The 18,262-nt window shown below is 48.1% G+C and overlaps 1 protein-coding gene, 2 long non-coding RNA genes and 1 other non-coding gene across 7 annotated transcripts; 2 read left to right on the top strand and 2 right to left on the bottom strand.

Moving 5' to 3' along the window:
* Positions 1-387: 387 nt before the first annotated feature.
* Positions 388-10,325, bottom strand: GLRX5 (glutaredoxin 5). The gene is made up of 2 exons (XM_060620686.3): positions 9,944-10,325; positions 388-1,033 (listed from the first exon to the last, which is right to left on the bottom strand). The coding sequence occupies exons 1-2, from the start codon at positions 10,236-10,238 to the stop codon at positions 855-857; spliced, it is 474 nt and encodes a 157-aa protein (XP_060476669.1). The 5' UTR covers positions 10,239-10,325; the 3' UTR covers positions 388-854.
* On the bottom strand, positions 4,590-9,908 carry LOC132670274 (uncharacterized). Of its 2 annotated transcripts, XR_009606568.3 has the most exons (4): positions 8,561-9,907; positions 5,360-5,470; positions 5,133-5,275; positions 4,590-4,686 (listed from the first exon to the last, which is right to left on the bottom strand). It is a non-coding gene; the product is annotated as an uncharacterized LOC132670274 (long non-coding RNA). The 2 variants fall into 2 exon arrangements; XR_009606567.3 differs by having other exon boundaries at positions 4,681-5,275; positions 8,561-9,908.
* Positions 10,326-10,568: 243 nt separating the features above from the next.
* LOC132670273 (uncharacterized) lies at positions 10,569-15,911 on the top strand. Of its 3 annotated transcripts, XR_009606566.3 has the most exons (5): positions 10,569-10,813; positions 11,082-11,259; positions 12,079-12,248; positions 12,486-12,698; positions 12,983-13,259. It is a non-coding gene; the product is annotated as an uncharacterized LOC132670273 (long non-coding RNA). The 3 variants fall into 3 exon arrangements; XR_009606565.3 differs by lacking the exon at positions 12,983-13,259 and adding an exon at positions 13,745-15,911 and having other exon boundaries at positions 10,569-11,259; XR_009606564.3 differs by having other exon boundaries at positions 10,570-11,259.
* Positions 11,521-11,795, top strand: LOC132670637 (small Cajal body-specific RNA 13). The gene has a single exon (XR_009606858.3).
* Positions 15,912-18,262: the final 2,351 nt, after the last annotated feature.

Genomic DNA, 18,262 nt, shown 5'->3' with positions numbered 1-18,262 from the left:
CCACACTGCTACGGACTGAATGCCTCCCCTCAACATTCCTATGTTGACCCCAGACCCCCAGAATGGTGGTGTTGGCGGCGGGGGGACTTTGGGAGGTGACCGAGGGCAGGGTCCTCACGAATGGGATTTGTGCCCATTTAAGAGGGACCCCAGAGGGCTTCCTCATGAGGACACGGTGAGAAGATGCCGTCAATGAACCAGGCACAGCCCTCACCTGACAGCTGGTGTGCTAGAGCCTTCATCCTGGACTCGCAGCTCCCGGAACCAAAAGAAATAAACATCTGTTGTTCATAAGCCCGCCCAGACTGTGGTATTTTGTTACAGCGGGCCCGAGCAGAGGAAGGTGCAGTGTTCCTGCTATTCAGAATGAACGACTCACACACAGGATCCCTGGGTTGGCAGTTTATTTAAAAAAAACAACACCCCAGTTATCACATCTTCCTCCCTGTCCATCATTTTTCTTAACAGAAGCAGCTACGAAAAATTTGGGGAGATATAATTATCTTTGCAGACTGACACATTTGCAGAGGATTCACGAAGAATGACTCAAAAGCTCCTCGTTTTACTCCTGAATCAGGCAAAGAGCAAATGACAACCTAAGAACAGATTTTGTTGACAGCAATATCGTAATACAACATTGAATCATTACAGTGCAGTGGTTCTAATGAAGTTCACAACAGAATATTCGCAGCCCCAACACCAGACACACCAAAATCGCCCAACTGCTTACAGACTGGAGAAATCCGTGCAAGCAGCTGCCGTCTGAAGAGTCAAGACCAGAATCGGTAAGGCTTGGCCGGCAGGGAGTCTGGGCACCAACAGCCCCTGCTGCTCAGGGAGGCCCCGGGCCGCCCTCACTTGGAGTCTTGGTCTTTCTTTTCATCCAGAAGGGCAGAGCGGATCCCCAGCTTTTTCAGTTCCTCCACCAGGTCCCCGTTCTGGTGCATCTGCAACAGAATGTCACAGCCCCCCACGAACTCGCCGTTGAGGTACACTTGCGGGATGGTGGGCCAGTTGGAATAGTCTTTAATGCCTACGGGGAGAGAACATTTCAGTGTCATTCAAACGGTCAGAGCTGAACTTCTCGTGGCAAAATCTGTTTTCCATGCGCTCCCAGCAGGACATCCGGTGCCGTTCCCTTCTTGCTTCCCCCATCCCCGAGGGACGTGTTTGCCACAGACTCGGAGCTGCAGAGTCAACTGGGTCACGGTTCAAACCCCACCTCCTCCAATTACGAGCTGTGAGGCCTCGGCCAAGTCTTTCCACCACCCGCCTGTTTCCACCCCCATCTCGCAAAGCTTTCACGACGGGACAATCAGGTAGGCGAGGCTGTCATAGAATGTCTGACACACGCACACACACACACACACGCGCGCGCGCACACACAATCGGCAGGGACTGATGGCAAAGAACCGACCGGTTCATGTAAGTCACACAACACATACGGAGCCACATTCTCCATTCATCTGCCAGTCATGGTTTCAGGGAGACCAAACGTTAAAGAAATGCCAGGACTTCATTTCCAAGCGGACTACTTAATATGGGTCTATCATGGACCCACGGGTCCAACTCTGCCAAATGAGGCAGTCCCCGCCTCACGGTTTTTATGCCTATCTGGGTTGGTCATGGGTTTTTGCCTTTACTTCTTTGACCCAGAGAAAAATCTCTGTCCTAGGGCAGACTGCAGCCCTCGCCCTACTCAGCCCCTCAGATGGGCTCTCCACAGGGCAGGTGGATTCGGCTCAGCACAGAACTCGCAGCGACCAAGTCAAAGCAAGGAGAAGCCCGAAGCTCGCCTAAGGCCTATGTCCCGGGCCAGGAGCGGTGCCAGAGGGTGAGGGGGCCCCCCCTCCTCGTTCTCAAGTGCTCACGGAGGACAAGAAACCAACCAGCATGTACGGGATCAGTCCCGTGTGTGAGCGGTGTGGAGGACACACAGAGATGAGGCACATTCTAGGACAGTGAGGCCGTGTGGTTCTTCTGTTCAGCTCTGGGCTATGAGCCCGATGGTCTTGACAACAAGGTAGGGAAAAGGCGTGGTTTCGATCTCAAGACAGAAGGCTGCTCTTTCCTCACATTCTTCCAACCATTCTACTTCCTTCCTACTTGTGTGCTGAGATGAGAAAACACTTCCAAAAACATGGCCTTCCAGCAAAACGTGTGTTGGCTCTATGAAAAACGGACGATGGTCAAAACCATGGCACGTGACCATCAATCACTATATACTTGCCATGTTTACACTTCCATAGATATTTTCAAATGGCCAAAACGAGCAAACAAACAAAACAGCAACGTCAACAGGCTGTTCAAACAAAACACAATACCGTGCAAATTAAAAGTCGTTCACGTGGGGGTTTTCATGCAAACCAACAAAAAATACTGGTGCTAAAAAGCTGGTCCTGGATACCCTATCATTTACCCAGCATTTATTTTCCAAATAAAAACACCACCTTGAGCGATGGCCCAAATCCTAAGAGGCAATGTGTTTTTCTCTTTTAAATAAGTCACTGCCTTCTAAAAAACGGTAACTTAGCTCCTAACCACAGCACTAAAGATGGCCCCCAGCTGAGAGCTTTATCTTTCTTCCCCAGACTTCTAGGGAGATAATGGGTCCAGCGTTATAGGCCCCAGAAAGCACACTTAGTTTTGGGTTTTTTTTTGAGGTATAATTGACATATGACATATTATTTCAGGCATACAATATAATGACTTGATATGTGTATATATTACAAAATGATCACCACAATAAGTCTGGTTAACACCTGTCACCGTATAAGGTTACAGAGGTTTTTTCCTGTGATGAGAACTTTCGAGATTACCTTAAAAGCTTGTAAATGTGCAATACAGGATTGTCAGCTATAGTCACCATGCTGTATGTTATATCCCCAGAAAAGCACAGTTCTAAGCCACTTTGAGTGTCTTAAAAAAAAAAAAAAAAAAAAAAAAAATCACCTAGAGGTAGGGGGGTTACTAATAAAAGGAAAATTTCATTTAGCCTTCAGAACGTCTTTAGAATACCAAATATCTAGATATGTTAGAGTATCTTGATGAATTAAAGTTTTTCATCATTCTGATCCTTGATGCCACAGAGACGACTCAGCATATGAGTTGTATTTAAAAAAAAAAAAAGCTCTGTCCTTAAATAGTCTGTTAGAACTTATTTCACAAAGAAGCCAGTGATCCATCTTTTTTTACTTTCATGTGACCGAGAGTGGGTGTGGGAATTAAGAAATGTTTAAAGTCAACACGAATCTCTTGTAATTCTTTGAAAGCTTCTTAAGAACCTTCTGTATTGTGTGCATGTGCCACTTAAGTGTGTGCTTTTACATCTGGGTCTTTTTCAATTGGTAATACATTGTGTGAAGCTTTCCAAGACAATGAATATCTACTGATTCTTTCGGTGAGTCCCTACAATTTTTGAAACGCACCATAAATGAGAGTAAATTTGCCATCTGAGGTCGCCCGAAAACCACACGCATCTGATCCTAAAGAGTAGTTTTTTTACATAAGATCTTTGCTAAGTAAAAGAATGATTTGCTTCCATCAATCGTATTTATAGTACCACACTCAATCAAAGCTTTAGGCTCGATTCCTGCATTAATTTCATGCTGCTGCAGATCACACGTCCAGACAAGACAGAAGAGGCAGAGACGCCACCATTAAAACTACCCAGCCAGTGGGCTTTCCAACCTTCCCGAACATCCGCCCCCTCCAGTCACGTGTGAGGGAGCTGGGACTCCTTCCAAACCCCAGAGTCACACTATCTTGCCCAATAACTTACATTTCAGGAACTCAGAAGCACCGCCCCTCAGAGCCCATGATGGCATTGTGACAGTGGCCAACGGGCCTACCGGCTGACAGTTGATCAAAACGAAACCTACCTGCTTCTTTGGCTTTTAGAGTAACAGAGGTTACAGGCAGCTGATAGCAAGGCAAAGCTTCAGCGTCTTAAAAAAATACTACGTTCCTTTTTTTAGAAGCCTGATTACAAGTTTAAATATTTAACGAGATAACCAGTGGATTCCTATAGCACGAAGCGAGTAACTTCTGATAAGAGACCGCGGCTCACAAGTTGAAAATTAAAATGAATCCCATCGGTCCACCATTAATTGTTTAAACATGGCTAATTTCTCACACTTTTTAATTCTCAAAACCTGCAACATACAGTGGTAGTTAACTTTCACTCCAAATAACTCAGGATCGGAGAAACTCGTGAAAATGAGAAAATCGTATCCAAGAGTGGATTTTAATGACAATGGCATTTTAAAGACGATAGATGACAATGATTCAATTTGGGACAAAAGTACTGACTGCGAAGTTCTACACAGGGTGACACTAGGAATCTGGAGCGACGAAGGAGGTGGTCTTACAAAACCGGTTCTACCTCTACCTACTGCCCCACCAAAAAAATTAATATTCCAAAGCATCAAACCAGAGAGGAAAAAAAGTACTTCCAGAACTTTCGAAAGGGACTTTTCAAAATTCATCCCATTTCGGAACATTAGACTTCGTTCCCGGTTTGGACAACAAACAAATGGTAAGAGTTTCCTTTTTTTTTTTCCTGGTAGATTTTCACCATAGGAGCTTCAGAGTCTGATGCAGGTTAACTCTGCCTGGGGCAAGTCACATCACCTCCTCCTGAAGTCCTCCTAGGAAACAATGACGTCAGCACCCCCATGAGATCACCTGAGCAGAGACAGCAAGGGAAACGAGAGACCCTCAACAGGGGAAAAGCAAAGGCTGGGGACAGAGTGAACAAAGCAATGGCTTTAAGGGCAGCCGACTGTGGCTTGCTAGCTTGCAGATGTAGCTTCAGATAAATTTGCTCATGTCTTAGCCTCAGTCTCCCTACCTGGGAAGTGGGAAGAAATCCATGCCTCACGGATTTATTACAAAGATGAATTGAGACCTAACTGGTGAAAGGATTGAGCTCGCACGTTCCAGGTGCAAGGCGGATACGCTCTCCTCTCCACCAATGCCCCCTACTCCACCCTTCAAGTCCTGCCTCTCTAGAAATACGTGCAACAGAGGACGCCCAGGGAAGAATGCTGGAAAAATACCAATCAGGTGTGCCAGGCACTTGCTGATAGGGTTACTGAATTTCACATTCTTTAAGTGTTTTCAATACATACCCTCACTTAACCTTTGTAAGAGTCCTTCCGGGAAGGCATAATTAGTCCCTATTTATCAGAGGAAGAAACTGAGGCTCAGAGAAGTTCTTTAACCAAAGTCACAGTGCTGGCAAACAGCCGGGCCTGGATTTCCATCCGGGTTTCTAGGAATCCAAAGGACAGGTTCTAGACCTCCGCAGGTGGCCTCTGGCTGGCACGTCCCACCCCTGCCCACGATCCATACTTACAACTGACATGTGTCCGCAACACGTCGGGCCGTTTCACACCGGTAACGTCTGTATACACGAACGGCATTATGCCATGACTACCTTTTTTGCAACTTACTTCGTGACTGCACCCTGTAATTTTTGAGATTCAGTTACATGAGATACATCTAGAACTAGATCACTCTACCACAACTTAGTTTTCTATCGCCTGGCTAAACCACAGTCTGTTTATCCAGTCTGCTAATAGGCCAAGATCCTCTCTTGCCAAGTTTTCATTATTACGAGCAGTGCTTCAGGGAGTATCATTACATGCATCTTCTAACTCAAACACAGGGGTCTTCCTCGCTGGAGAAAGAGGTGGCAAACTACGGCCTTTGGGCCAGTTATGGCCCACTTCCTACTTTTTGCAAATCAAGTTTTATTAGAACTCGGCCACACCTACCTGTCTAGGTACCATCCCGACTGCCTTCAGGCCCCCAATAGCAGAGTGGAAGGGTCCACAAAGACTGAAGTACTTACTCTCTGGCCCTTTACAAAGGTCGTCTGTCAACCCCCACTTTATTTGTTTGTTAACGTGTGTTTATCTTTTGGGAGACAGAAAGAGAAAGAGCGGGAGTGGGGAGGGGCTCCAGGCTCTGAGCTGTCAGCACAGAGACCAATGCCGGGCTTAAACTCACAGACCACGAGATCATGACCTGAGCCGAAGTCGGACTCTTAACCGACGGAGCCACGCAGGAACCCCTGGCAACCTTCACTCTAGACTGTATACCCAGGAGGGAAGCAGCTGGTCCCCTTCAACTTGACCCGGCACCGACAGTTACTCCTCCCAGGTGTTGGTGCGACTGGATTCTCTCATCCACAGCATGTATCACATCCATCACAACAAAGACCCAGAAACACCCCCCCCCAATCTTTTAACATTTGCCAAGGTCCCAGATTTGTTACTGTTGCCCAAATTCCCTGATAGTGAAAAGGCCGTGCATATCTTCAAAGGCTTAATAAACATTCACCAATAAGATAATGGCTATTCATTCAACAGACACTGCTCCTCGTGAAAGCAAAAAACAATGGTGATCTGAACAGGCAGAAATTTAAGAGGGTTTGTTTTTAAAGAGCATGGAAGATGGTTTCCGATATGATAGATAAGAGAAGTGTTTACTTATTCATTAAAATCCTCACCGAAAGCTCGCGCTGCATAAGCAATATACAGGGTACTCAGGTAACGCGGTCAGACATGGTCCCTGCTCTCCAGAGGGCAAAATGCTAAGCATGGACACGTGTGATCTCAAATGCATTTAAAAACAAAACAAACAAACAAACAAAAACCCGACTAGAAACTAGATACAAATGTTAACGGTGTACGCAGAATTACAGGTAGTTTTCGTTTATTACTTTCGGCATTTCCAAGTTTCCTCTTTCCTCGGTGAGCATGTTACTTTTACAAAGGAAAATAAAAGACAGGCTTTGTTAAAAGGAGGATTTGGACATGCTGACATCTGTCTGCCGGGACCCGATCCCTTTGTGGCTCCCTTCTGTGTGTATTCCAGATAAACAGGAGAAAGAAAAGACCGGAGGAGGACCTCACAGTCGTCTTTGTTCCCTGGGTCACAGGTTGAGACCTCTCTGCATCACACCTTGGGAACCGGGCAGCAGGAACGAGACAGAGTCTGTGGGTGTTCTTCAGGCTCTGAGCCCTTCGCAAAGCTGTGGCACAGGGAGAAAGGAAAGGCAGTTTGGCAGCTGCGCCTCTCCAGTTACTAGCGGGGACCTTGGGTCTAGGAAAGGTGCACAGAGGTAGCTCTGACTAGCAAAAGCAACCATCAGACAGCCTGGCAGCTTCTCTTGGTAAAGTCAAAAGTGTAGAGAATAAAGAAGAGTCTGAATGTTTTATAAAGTCTTACCCTGGCTAAATGAGTCCCCGCTGCGGGAACATGCACACGCTACCCTGCTCCATAATAGTTGCACGCGAGTTTATTTTTCTAAGCAACACAAAAGGTGGATGTTATGTTCAACATATATGCAATACATTTATCGACGAAGATGACAATCTGGTATGAAACAAAATGGGAATGGAAATGTCAAAACTCTACGATCAAGAAATTTAAAGGCTGGGGCGCCTGGGTGGCTCAGTTGGTTAAGCCCCTGACTCTTGGTTTCGGCTCAGGTCATGATCTCACGGTTTGTGAGTTCAAGCCCCACGTCGGGCTCCGCAGGGCTCTGCAGGGCTCCACACTGATTGCGCGGAATCTACTCGGGATTCTCTCTCTCCCTCTCCCTGCCCCTCCCAGGCTCATGCTCTCTCTCTCATATACACACACACAAAATAAACAAATAAAGCTTAAAAAAAAAAATAAATTTAAGGGCTAAATTCCTGTAGCTGTTGTCTGAACACTTAAGAAAGTGAGACTTAGGACACCTGGGTGGCTCAGTCAGTTAAGTGACCAACTCTTGATTTCAGTTCAGGTCATGATCCCTGGGTCAAGGGATCAAGCTCTGTGTTGGGCTCTGCACAGACACCACGGAGCCTGCTTGGAATTCTCTCTCTCTCTCTCTCTCTCTCTCTGCCTCTATCCTGCTCATGTACATACACTCTCTCTCTCAAAAAAGAAAGATAAATAAACTTGAGAGAGAGAGAGAGAGAGAATGTGAGAGACTAGAAACCAGACAGGTGAAACGGAAGCCAGGAATCCAAGTGCTATGAGTCAGCCCTCTTATTTCTGCTCCTACTTTGTTCTTACATTCCAGCATAGCCTATCTCCGTTGTATTCCACAGGAGAACAGAAACCACAAACCGAAGAGCTTCAAAACTTCGTACTGAACAGGCTGTTAACAACGCAACTTTTTATGAACGGCCATACTAGCAATTTGCAGGGGACCTGTGGCGAGGTCCCCATGGAAAGATTACAGAGTAGTTTCTCCTATCTTATCTTGTAAGTAGAGCAGCCACTGCTGGGTGAAGACCGCAGATACTCCCCGTACATAGAAAAACCAAAAACCAAAAACACCCCAAGGCCTAGTGACCGGTGGCATCCTAGCAGGAAAACAAACAGGGATCACGAGCATAATACACGGTAAGATCACATAAAGCTGGTAATGTTAACCTGCCTTCACTCCTCCTAGTTTCCACCCACAGAAACCAACAGTTTCCCAGGGATTAATTGGGGGGGGGGGGGGGGGGGGGGATACTTTGAAAACCAAATATCCCAATAATAAAATAGCTACCATTTAGTGGGTGCCTTCTGTGTGCCGGATAAAATGAGGGGCACTTTTCTAAAAAGTTTTACTTTCTTTTTCTTCCTCATCAAAACTTTGTCAAGTCTGCTTTCCTCGTATCTTCATACGACTGAAAAGGAAAATGCAGGGATGGGATTTAAGGTTGCACAGCAGACTGGCTGCAGAGGGATTACAACCCAAAACCTTTCCACCACAAGTGCCTGTCTCATCAAGCAGAAAGGACTACGACTGATCATTTCAACTGGAGAATAACAGTCGTAAATATGTAATAACAAAATGGGAGAATTCTAGGCTTGGGATAACAGAGAAGCTGGCCCCGTAAAATCGTTTCTGGAACACTGTCACTAAAGAACAGCACTAGGCTCAGGGAGGTGCCAGGATTCAGTCACTGGGAGTCTCTAATGGGAAGGCAGGACACCAAGCCACCCTCTAGGAGGTACATACAGCCTCCCCACTGCTCCACCAACTCTGACCCAGAACCTTAGCCAAGGGGCAAGTCAACACACTCCTCTGTCCTCTTCCTCCTCCCCCACAAAACAGGAGAAAGCATGTCAATAAGGTTCCTGGCACGGTGCTTATTAGAAGAAGTACCAATTAGCTGTCCGGGCCCTCCCGCCTCTACCTACCTGCTGCATCTGGCCCCAGACCCTAACTGGTCCCTGGTTCCTTCAGCTCCAAGCTTCAGTTACCTAGGGCACGGGGTTCATTCCTTATCTCTCTGTCCACAGGCCTCTCCATGCCCCAGCACGCCCCCCCAATCCCAACCTGTCCTTGAGTATCTAAAAACAAATTTCATGACTTTTCCTCCCACACCAAGTGATCCCAAGTAAGACTAGTCTAAAAGCAGTGTCAACCCCCCCTCCTTGTGGCAACAACAAAGGATGGTTCCGGACAGCCCGAGCCTTGAAGCACCAGGCAGCCTCAGACAAAGGCAACCCCGGCCCTTCCTCCACCATCAACAGCACCGGCTCCTTATTCGTGAGGCAGGCCGACCTTCTCAACGTGTCCCCCAAAGTGCCTACCTTCTAGTGGTTCTTACTGTATTCCTTCTTGCCTCCCTTCCCCATCACTCTCCCCCCGACTGAGCCTGAGAGATCTGGCTCCGAAACGCCTCCCTGGGCTCAGCGTGGGGACCAGTGAACAGCTGGGACTTACCCAATGCCCAAGTTGGCCAGAGAACCGGATGCCCAGATCCTCAAGATCCACTTCAAGCCAACCATGCCCCCCACTCGACCCCGAATACAGTGCAGGAACCCGCGCCCTTAGCCCCGCTCGAACCCCCCCCCCCGCCCCCCGACCTCTTGCGCGACACACCCAAGCCCCGCGGTGCGGCCCCGGCCCTTCGCCCCTCACCCGGCGGGCCCGCCTGACCTTGCCGGAGCTGGGGGTCGTCCAGCACATTGTAGGCCGCGTAGTCGCGGACGCCGTGCAGCCGCAGGATCTGCACCACTGCGTTGCTGAAGCCGCACTGGGGCTGCTCCGGAGTCCCCTTGAGGAAGACCACCACCTTGTCCTTCTTCACCAGCGCGTCCAGTTGCTCGGCTGAGCCGCCCCCGCCGCCGCCCGAACCCGCCGCCCGCACGCCTGGGCCCCAAAGGCCGCCGCCGCCGGAGCCGCGCCCCCAGCGGAGCAGAGCCACCGCCACCCGGCCCAGGGACCCGCTCATTCCCGCACGCTGGCCGGAGCCCTTGACGGCCCGGGACCTCGGCTCACCCCCGGGAGCCTTCCCCGGGCCCGCGGCAGCCCGGCCCGCCCCCCGGAGGCTCTCATTGGGCCGGCTCCGAGCTCCTCCCCGTGATTGGACAACGCTAGCCCGCACTTACTCGATTCTACCAATCGTATGACTCGCCCGGTCCCCGACAGGATGGAGGTGGTCCTTAAGCCCGCATCCTACAGCCCTTACTATTGGCCGCTGGCAATCGCTTTGTCAGTTGATTGGAGAGAGTGAATGTCCATCAGGGTCACGCTCCAAGGCGAGGAGAGGCGAAACCAGAGGGAAGACGACTTCCCTCCGGAGGGTAGACGGGCCTGCTGGGATACTCCCGGATGACTGCGAAAGGCAGTGGGCGGGCTCCGCCGTTCCGCGGCACGCCGGGAAGAGGTCACTTCCAAGGGAAGGTTCCGGTTCCGGTGTAGGCGGTGGTTGAGTTGCCGTGGCAACGCGGTAACCCGGCTCCGGGTTTCCGCGTTAGGGGCGGCGGCGGGGCTGGAGCCGGCCTGTGCCCGCCTTTCCCAGCCTGGGTGAGCGACGCCGGTGCCTCCGTGCGGCCGCGGCGGAAAGCCGCCGTTCGTGGTGGGAGCGGGGCCGGGGCCGGGGCCGGGCGCTGGGGGCCGGGGCGCCCGCTTCGAAGCGGGCGGCCACGTGTCCCGGCTGTGCCTTGGCCGCGCTGCCCGCGTGGGAGCCGAGGCCCGGCCCCGGCCCGGCGGCGCCCGCCTCCGGCGTTCAATTATATCTCGAAAATAACTTTTAAAATTGTGTAACGTGCTCTCGTGTGCATATCCCTTCCAGGTTTGGGGCCTCGTGGACTTTGCAGCCCGCCTCAGTCCTTTGTTGCCCAGGGAGCCACGAGGGAATTGGTTCCCTGGACAAACGTTTTCTGAGCGGGTGCTGCGTGCTAGGCACCGTGCCTGCGCGGGATACCCGGACTTGGTGCCCAGAGCTCGTCAGCGGGAGAAGTGAGAAGCAGGTACAAAGCAGGGTGCGGGTACAGAGAGGAGGGCAGAAAGCCTCCCGGGCTCGTTGCTTTCTCAGTTTTCCATTGTACTTAGTGCACCTTGAAATATATATTCGCTAGCTCGTTTATTGACTCCTCCCTCCCCTTCCCGGCACTGGACTTTATTCACTACTGTAGCCTCAGTTCCTAGAACGGTGCTTGAGACGTGGCAGGTGCTCCTGTTGGTGGAATGAGCGATTCGGGGAAATCGGGACTCACGTGAAATCGAGATGTGATCTGTAGTCTTGGAGCCGCCCTGGGTTGGTGGTACCCTAGAGCACACCAGACTTGCAGAAAAAGCATACTCCAGAGGAAGCTGAGGCATGACTGCTCAAGAGCCAGCCGTTCTATGTGCAATTTTCCTCTGATAGTTCCTGGGTGCTGTTGCCACGGTGATAATGACCGCGCGGTGTCATTATCTATCGACCGACAGCAAGAGAAGCCTTGCAGTCGAGATATTGTTTAACAGACAGAGTGGTTTCTGTTGGACACTGAGTACTGCTACATTTTTTTTTTTTAACCTTACGTATTTTAAAAATGGTTTCCAGAGGTGACCTGTTTTGGAGGTTCTCAACTTTAAAATCAGAGAACGAGGCCGTGCTGGTAACAAGTAATCTTGCAACCATTCTGCCTGAAACTGGGACCCTGGTGAATTGAGAATAAACTCAAGATATTCCTCAGAAGTGCTCGTCCCTGACATATTTATTTCATCCTTATTGATGGTATGGATATGTGATAGTTTTCTGACATTGATCCGCTTCTTACAGAATCCTTTCCCCCCCCCCTCCCCAGCTTCATGGATTCCAGGTAAATCAGAGGAGCAAGCATCATGAACAGAAGTATGTACAGGAAATGCCGTGGTGCTGAAGCCTAAGCGATGTTGCAGAAGTCCAGGACCTGGTGTGCTTACCAGTTGGGAATGTATTATTTCCCAAATCACCTAATTTTTCCTCATGCTTATAGTAAGTTGGGTTTTTTAAATAAATAAATAGATTAAAAATATAAATATATATTTTTATCTATATAAACATATATATATTTTTATATATTGGTATTGTATTGGTATATATATGTGTATATGTGTGTGTGTGTGTGTGTGTATATATATATATATATATATATATGTAATTTGTTCCTGCAAAGCTAAAACTGTTCACTGCCTCCATGAAACTGACCTGTTTCTGTGTTGACTGGAATAGGGAGAAAAATTCGCAGACTTCTCTTCTGAGGATCCAGGGACGTAGAACAATAATGCGAGGTGGCACATCTCTTACCTAGTATGTAGCATTGGCTTGGAAGCTTAGATGTCTTTCTTACTGTCAGACGTTTTATTGAGAACACAGCTGTCATCATAAGATTACAAGTAAACCCTGAGCAGGAAGAATACCCGGCCTGCGTTCTGGGAACTTATAGTAAGTCGAGTTGCTGTGGGCAGTAGAGCATAAGAACGCAGGTGAAACCTAAGGCTATGAGAGAGCATGTCTGTGTTCATTCAGAACACTCGGTGGGGCGGCTTTGATAGCACGGTCAAGGGCAAGGTAAATCTAAACTTTTGGGTTAGGCATTGCAACCAAAGAAATTAAAACAATTTGAAGTTTTTAATAAAGCAGCCAAAAATACAAAATTTTATAGATGTTGAACATACTCCTTTCTGTCTTTGATTTAAAGCCACCCTTATACTCTGGTTTCTCTTCAGATCGAATAAATCTTTCGCCTTCTAAAACCACCGTTGAGGGCGCTTGGGTGGCTCAGTCAGTTGAGCGTCTGACTTGATTTCAGCTCCTGTCACGATGTCTCGGTCCGTGGGTTCGAGCCCCACGTTGGGCTCTGCGCTGGCAGCACGGAACCTGCTTGGGATTTTCTGTCTCCGTCTCTCTCTGCCCCTCCCCTGCTCACGCTCTGTCTCTCCTTCTAAATAAATAAACACTTAAAAAAATAAAAAATGAAACCACTCTTGGAGTATTGCCTCCAAACATTGTGATTTAAAGAAACCAAGAAGATGGTACGCGAGATATTTCTTCCAAAGCATCAAACTCTCATGTATGATTTGGCATTTTAGTTTTGAGGTTTTTCTTTAGAAATCTGTTCTATTAATGCCGGAATCACTGTATTATACGCCTGAACCTGATGTAAAACTATACATTGACTATGCTGGAATTAAAAGCAAAACTCTTTTCTGTAATGAAAACATGACAAAAACCGTTGTCAGAAATCTGCTTTTATACTCCAATGTATTTTGGGCGTTTTGAGCACGTAAGTCAATTATCTTTATCAGTTCGTGATGTCTCCCATGTGAACATTAGTAGAAGGTGGAGGTGGGAAGTACGCAGAAAGTTATTTAAATCCTGGGATTTTGGTCACAAAATGTAATTAGACCACAAACTAAATAATCGTGCCATGTATAAACATGCTGGCTCAGCCATCCTAAAAACGTTTTTCTCTCTGTGCTTATTTATAGATAAAGTTTTACTGTGTTTCGCACAATCTCTGCTTTCTACCCAGCCCTCCAGAAGCAAATTCAACATTGAACCTATGGTTACAAACCTTAACAAAGTTGAGCTAGTTTCTTCCCATATATCAGCTCTAAATGAAGAGTCCAGATTGTTGAGCCTAAGACAGTACGTTTTCTGAACGCTCAGCAGATCAGCGTTTCCAACTTCAGGTCTTAAAGTCCCTGCTTTATTCTTGCAAAGAGGGTGTGTTTCTATGCATAGGGACAGGTGATACAGACCTGTTGGTCCAAGCCGGCCAGAACATTCTGCAAGTGTCATTTTAAGAGAAAAGTGGCTGTTTGAGCCACCAGACATGCCTCAGCTAAAGTAAAATAGCATCGGAGACCCCGAGTTCCACAGTCGAGCCGGAACCTGAACCCTTTAGCTGTGGTGCACGGAGCTAGTATCTAGTAATTTTAGAGCATCAGTGTGACCGTGGAATTAACAGTTTCCCCAGCCGCCCTAAAAACAATGGAAAGTACGAGAAACCAGGACAATGCCCAGCCCTCTGGGAGAATTTTTGCTAATCCCTAATGCCAGACAGAAACGCCTTTGGGGATTCCTAGCCTCTATTTGACAAGCCAGCTGGTTTTATAAATACTGCTCTGGCCATGGGAGTGGCCTCAGTTTTTCTAATCTCTGTTTCCCACATCTCGTGGGCTCAGCCTCGAGTCAGGAAGGAAGGCCTCGTTAGGACCCACCTCTACTGGTCCTGCTCTCCCCTGGGTGAAATGAAGAGAAACGGTGTGCTGTAAATTGGGTTAAGTTTAGTCCGGAACGGACGGGGAGACGCCTTCCCTGAAGAAGCATGCGTGGAAAGCTTGGCTGCCACAGCAGAACCTGCTTCCCTCCTGGGATTTGGAATGTAGAGGTGTGACGTCACCGAGACGGGTTCCTTCTCGGCACTTTCCACCCCTTCCCACCTTCCCCTTCCCGGGTTTGTGAAAATTACGTTTGCGGTGTCTGCGAAGGTTTATGCCGATTTCAAGATGTCTCTATATGAGGGCTGCAGAGTTTTAAGGCCTCATCTGTACTCCATTCCTCTGCTTCAGAACGTTCGCCGCCCCCACCCCCTGCCCCCAAATAATCCCGTCTTGCGTGTGTCGCGTACCATTTTGTTCTTTCTGTGTACGTGAACTCATTTGATCTGTTCGTTAACCCTAGGATAATGGTGCTCGGACGTTGTGGTCCCCAAATTACGTTCTCCAGTATTTGTTGATCACATCTTTTTGGCAGACTCCAGCACTTTTGGTTCCTCTGTGTGTTTTGTTGCCTTGAAAGCACTTTTTTTTTTTTATTTTACTGCTGAATCATAGCCTCACAAGCAAGTCCCGCAGAAAATCAAATATTCCTGAATTATCTTTGCTGCATGTGTATATATTGGATACAGATGTGGTTTTTTAGACGCCCTGAAACGAAAATGGCAACAGTTTCACTCCAAAAATCCAATGAAAGAAAATATCAACATGGCTGTTCAGTTCAGAAGCTCTGTGCTCCTTTGTCCTCATGCTGCTGTTACACAGTGAGGACTGAACTTGGGAGTAGCCCTTTAAAATGACACATATTTAAAAAAAAAAAGGGACACATATGCTGGACTTTGTTGAGAACCTCATTTTATTCAGAGGAAAAGAACCCAAATCATAACCTCCTATAAGGTAATAATAAGAATGAAGTGATGGGGCGCCTGGGTGGCTCAGTCAGTTAAGCATCTGACTTTTGATTTTGGCCCAGGTCATGATCTCATGGTTTGTGGGCTTGAGCCCCATGCCCATAGCGCGGAGCCTGCTTGGGATTCCCTCTCTCTGCCCCTCCCCTGCGCGCTCTCTCTCTCTCTCTCTCTCTCTCAAAATAAACATTAAAGAAAAAAAAAGTAATCAGAAACCGTGTTAAGATGAGATTAAAAGTGATAAAACAGGGGCACTTGGGTGGCTCCGTTGAGCGTCCAACTCATGATTTCATCTCAGATCATGATCCCAGGGTCAGGGGATCAAGGCCCTCGTCAGGCTGCGTGCTGAGCGTGGGGCCTGTTTAAGATTCTCTCCCCCCCACTCCACCCCATCCCCTGGTCACTCTTTCTCTAAAATATATTTTTGAAAAGTGATAAAAAAAACTTGATTAATCTTGAGATAAAAGAATCTCAACCATTTAATGAAATTTTTCATCTTTTGCATTATGTGCTTTTTTTGTTCGTTTGTTTGTTTTTTGCCAGCAGATATTTTCCATAAGCTCAAACTGCTAACTATATCCCAACAGCTTCTGAGAAGCTGCCTGGACCCCAGACTGTGGAGAGCAAGGAGCCAGTGCTGTTGTGTGTCAGACCTGTTATGAGGATTTATCCGTTAGCAGAAGGTTATGTCTCCCTCCGATGATCACTGAGGTTGAGGCCAGACAAACATAGAGGAAATTTTCATTGTTTTCTCTTGAATGACCGCTAAGACGTTTTGCCAAGACCACAAATACTCTTTCCGATGAGTCAGAATTGCTCTCTGTACTTCAGCCTTTGAGTCTGAACCCGTGCCCTCGAAATTAAATCTTGCCATCACAGCGATCCAGTTCCGGCCTTCTGCAACCATCCGGCCAGCCAAGGAAGGGAAATTCACCCAGGGTTTGACAGAGGAAGGGGGTGGGGTGGGAATGGGAGGAGACATTCATTAACTGTTCGATTCCTTTACAGGGAAAAAGTGGAGGATTTTAAGTAATTCCCCCCCCCCTTTTTTTTTTTTGCTTTTATGGCCGGAAAGATCCCTTTTGTTAATTCTAAACTATACATTCTGAAAGTGTAGCCTACCGAGATACAATCAATTGACATCAAATTTCTGTGCGTGGGAGCTTCAGAGTTTCAGGAAAAGACTGTATGAGAAACCAGTTATACTCTGTAAGAGAAAAAAAGAAGTGCTTTGCAAAAATTGAGTGACCAAGAGTTGTGTATGAAAAGCCTTGGGCAGAAGGTGACATATTTCAGGCCCGCCACCCTCTGCAGCTACACACGCAGCTGACCTGGCATTCTCACTTCCGGGGGGGGGGGGGGGGGCGGGGGGCCTGTATCAGCACAGCCCTGTCTGTGTGAGCCGGGTCGGGGTTGGGGGCGAGAGACCCCCACTGGTTCATCTCGCTTCCTCCCATGCAGCTGCAGCCCGGTGATAGTTCACACATCCCGCTGGCTGGCTGGCTGGGGACGGGGCCGATATGATACCCTTTTACTTGAAGGGATTTTTGCTCGTGTTCAAAAGTAACACACGTCTTTCAAAATCATTCTTTCTGTCTTTTGAGAAACTTGGAGCTCTTCCCTAGTGCCTGCCTTTCCCGGCAAGGCAGGTAGGGGGCACTAGTCCTTCTAGGAAGCCAGGGCAGTAAGAGCCAATACCTGCCGTCTCTGTCCTTGCACAGAGTGTCTGGGAAGTCTTCTGCTGGCCGGATTTTTGGAAGAGCCCCTCCATCCTCCCAAGGCCCGCTCTTGTTTTAGGGAAGGCCTAGCTTGCTTACTTTTCTCCCATTACAGCCACAACGCATGAGAAGCAGTAAACTTGCAAGGCTAACGCTAAATGCAGGAGGAAGCAAGGACTACAAGGCCACCAGGAGATTGCAAAAATTAAGAAGCCAAAGCCGACCGTCTTTGGGATTTGTTTTAAAGCAGCATTCTGGGAGCATTTGATGTGAGTGGGGCCAACAGCCCTCACATGGCACTATGCCTTGAGCGTTAGAGCCTGGTATAAAAATTCCAAGTCACCAAGAAAAGACTTACGATCCATGTGCTTTGGTGAAGAAGTCAAGGAAACATAGCATATATTAGGTTGCCAGCACAAATTATGCACACTGGCTTTATTAAAGGGGCGATGGTAAAAAACAAACCAGAAGAATACTTTCTTCCTTCATTATGCCAGATAAACAGAATATTATCATCCTCCTGTTATGTACGTCCTTTTAGTCCATGGTAAGCCTCTTAGAAATACTCCGTTGAATTAGATGGTGAGGGATTGAATGCTATGGGCGTACAGTTGGGTCTTTCTAAACTGCGAACCAACTGTTGGGCTTAAGAGAGCTCAGCTAACAGCAGGCCTGCAGACGGCCGTCCGTACAACGGTTTGAACAGTGTCGTAGCGTGCAATCCAGGAGGCAAACTTGGAGGCGTCAAGGAACATAACCACTGCGTGTCCTGTGGCCCAGCCCCGTTTTCTCGCTGTTGGGGGCCAAACCCTTCAGGGGTTTTGTACGGATTATGGTGGTTGTTGTTGTTGCTGTTTTCCTGCTCCCCTCCCCCGCCAGCTGACCATCAGCTTCTGGTCTGACAAAATTCATTATTTTGCCCCCCAGTCCTTAGCACTTAGTACACGCTCCATGCATAATTCTCAAGCGAAGAACTTGTACCACGGTGAGCGATACAGGACAGTATCTCAGAAATCCCAAATTGCATGAAACTCACACTGCCGACCACTGATGCCATAGGATGTGAAGACACATCCCCCCAGGGATGCTAAGCAGGGTTC

The sequence above is a fragment of the Panthera onca genome, chromosome B3 (assembly GCF_046562875.1).
Source record: "Panthera onca isolate mPanOnc1 chromosome B3, mPanOnc1 haplotype 2, whole genome shotgun sequence".
NCBI lineage: Eukaryota > Metazoa > Chordata > Mammalia > Carnivora > Felidae > Panthera > Panthera onca.
Note: the sequence above shows the minus strand (reverse complement) of the source record. Positions and strands in the feature narration are given on the sequence as shown.

Excerpts from the sequence above, each read along its gene's own strand:
- GLRX5 (XM_060620686.3), bottom strand. The coding sequence starts at position 10,238 with ATGAGCGGGTCCCTGGGCCGGGTGGCGGTGGCTCTGCTCCGCTGGGGG. Across the intron at positions 1,034-9,943 it reads CGACCCCCAGCTCCGGCAAG|GCATTAAAGACTATTCCAAC; the intron begins GTCAGGCGGGCC and ends CTCTCCCCGTAG.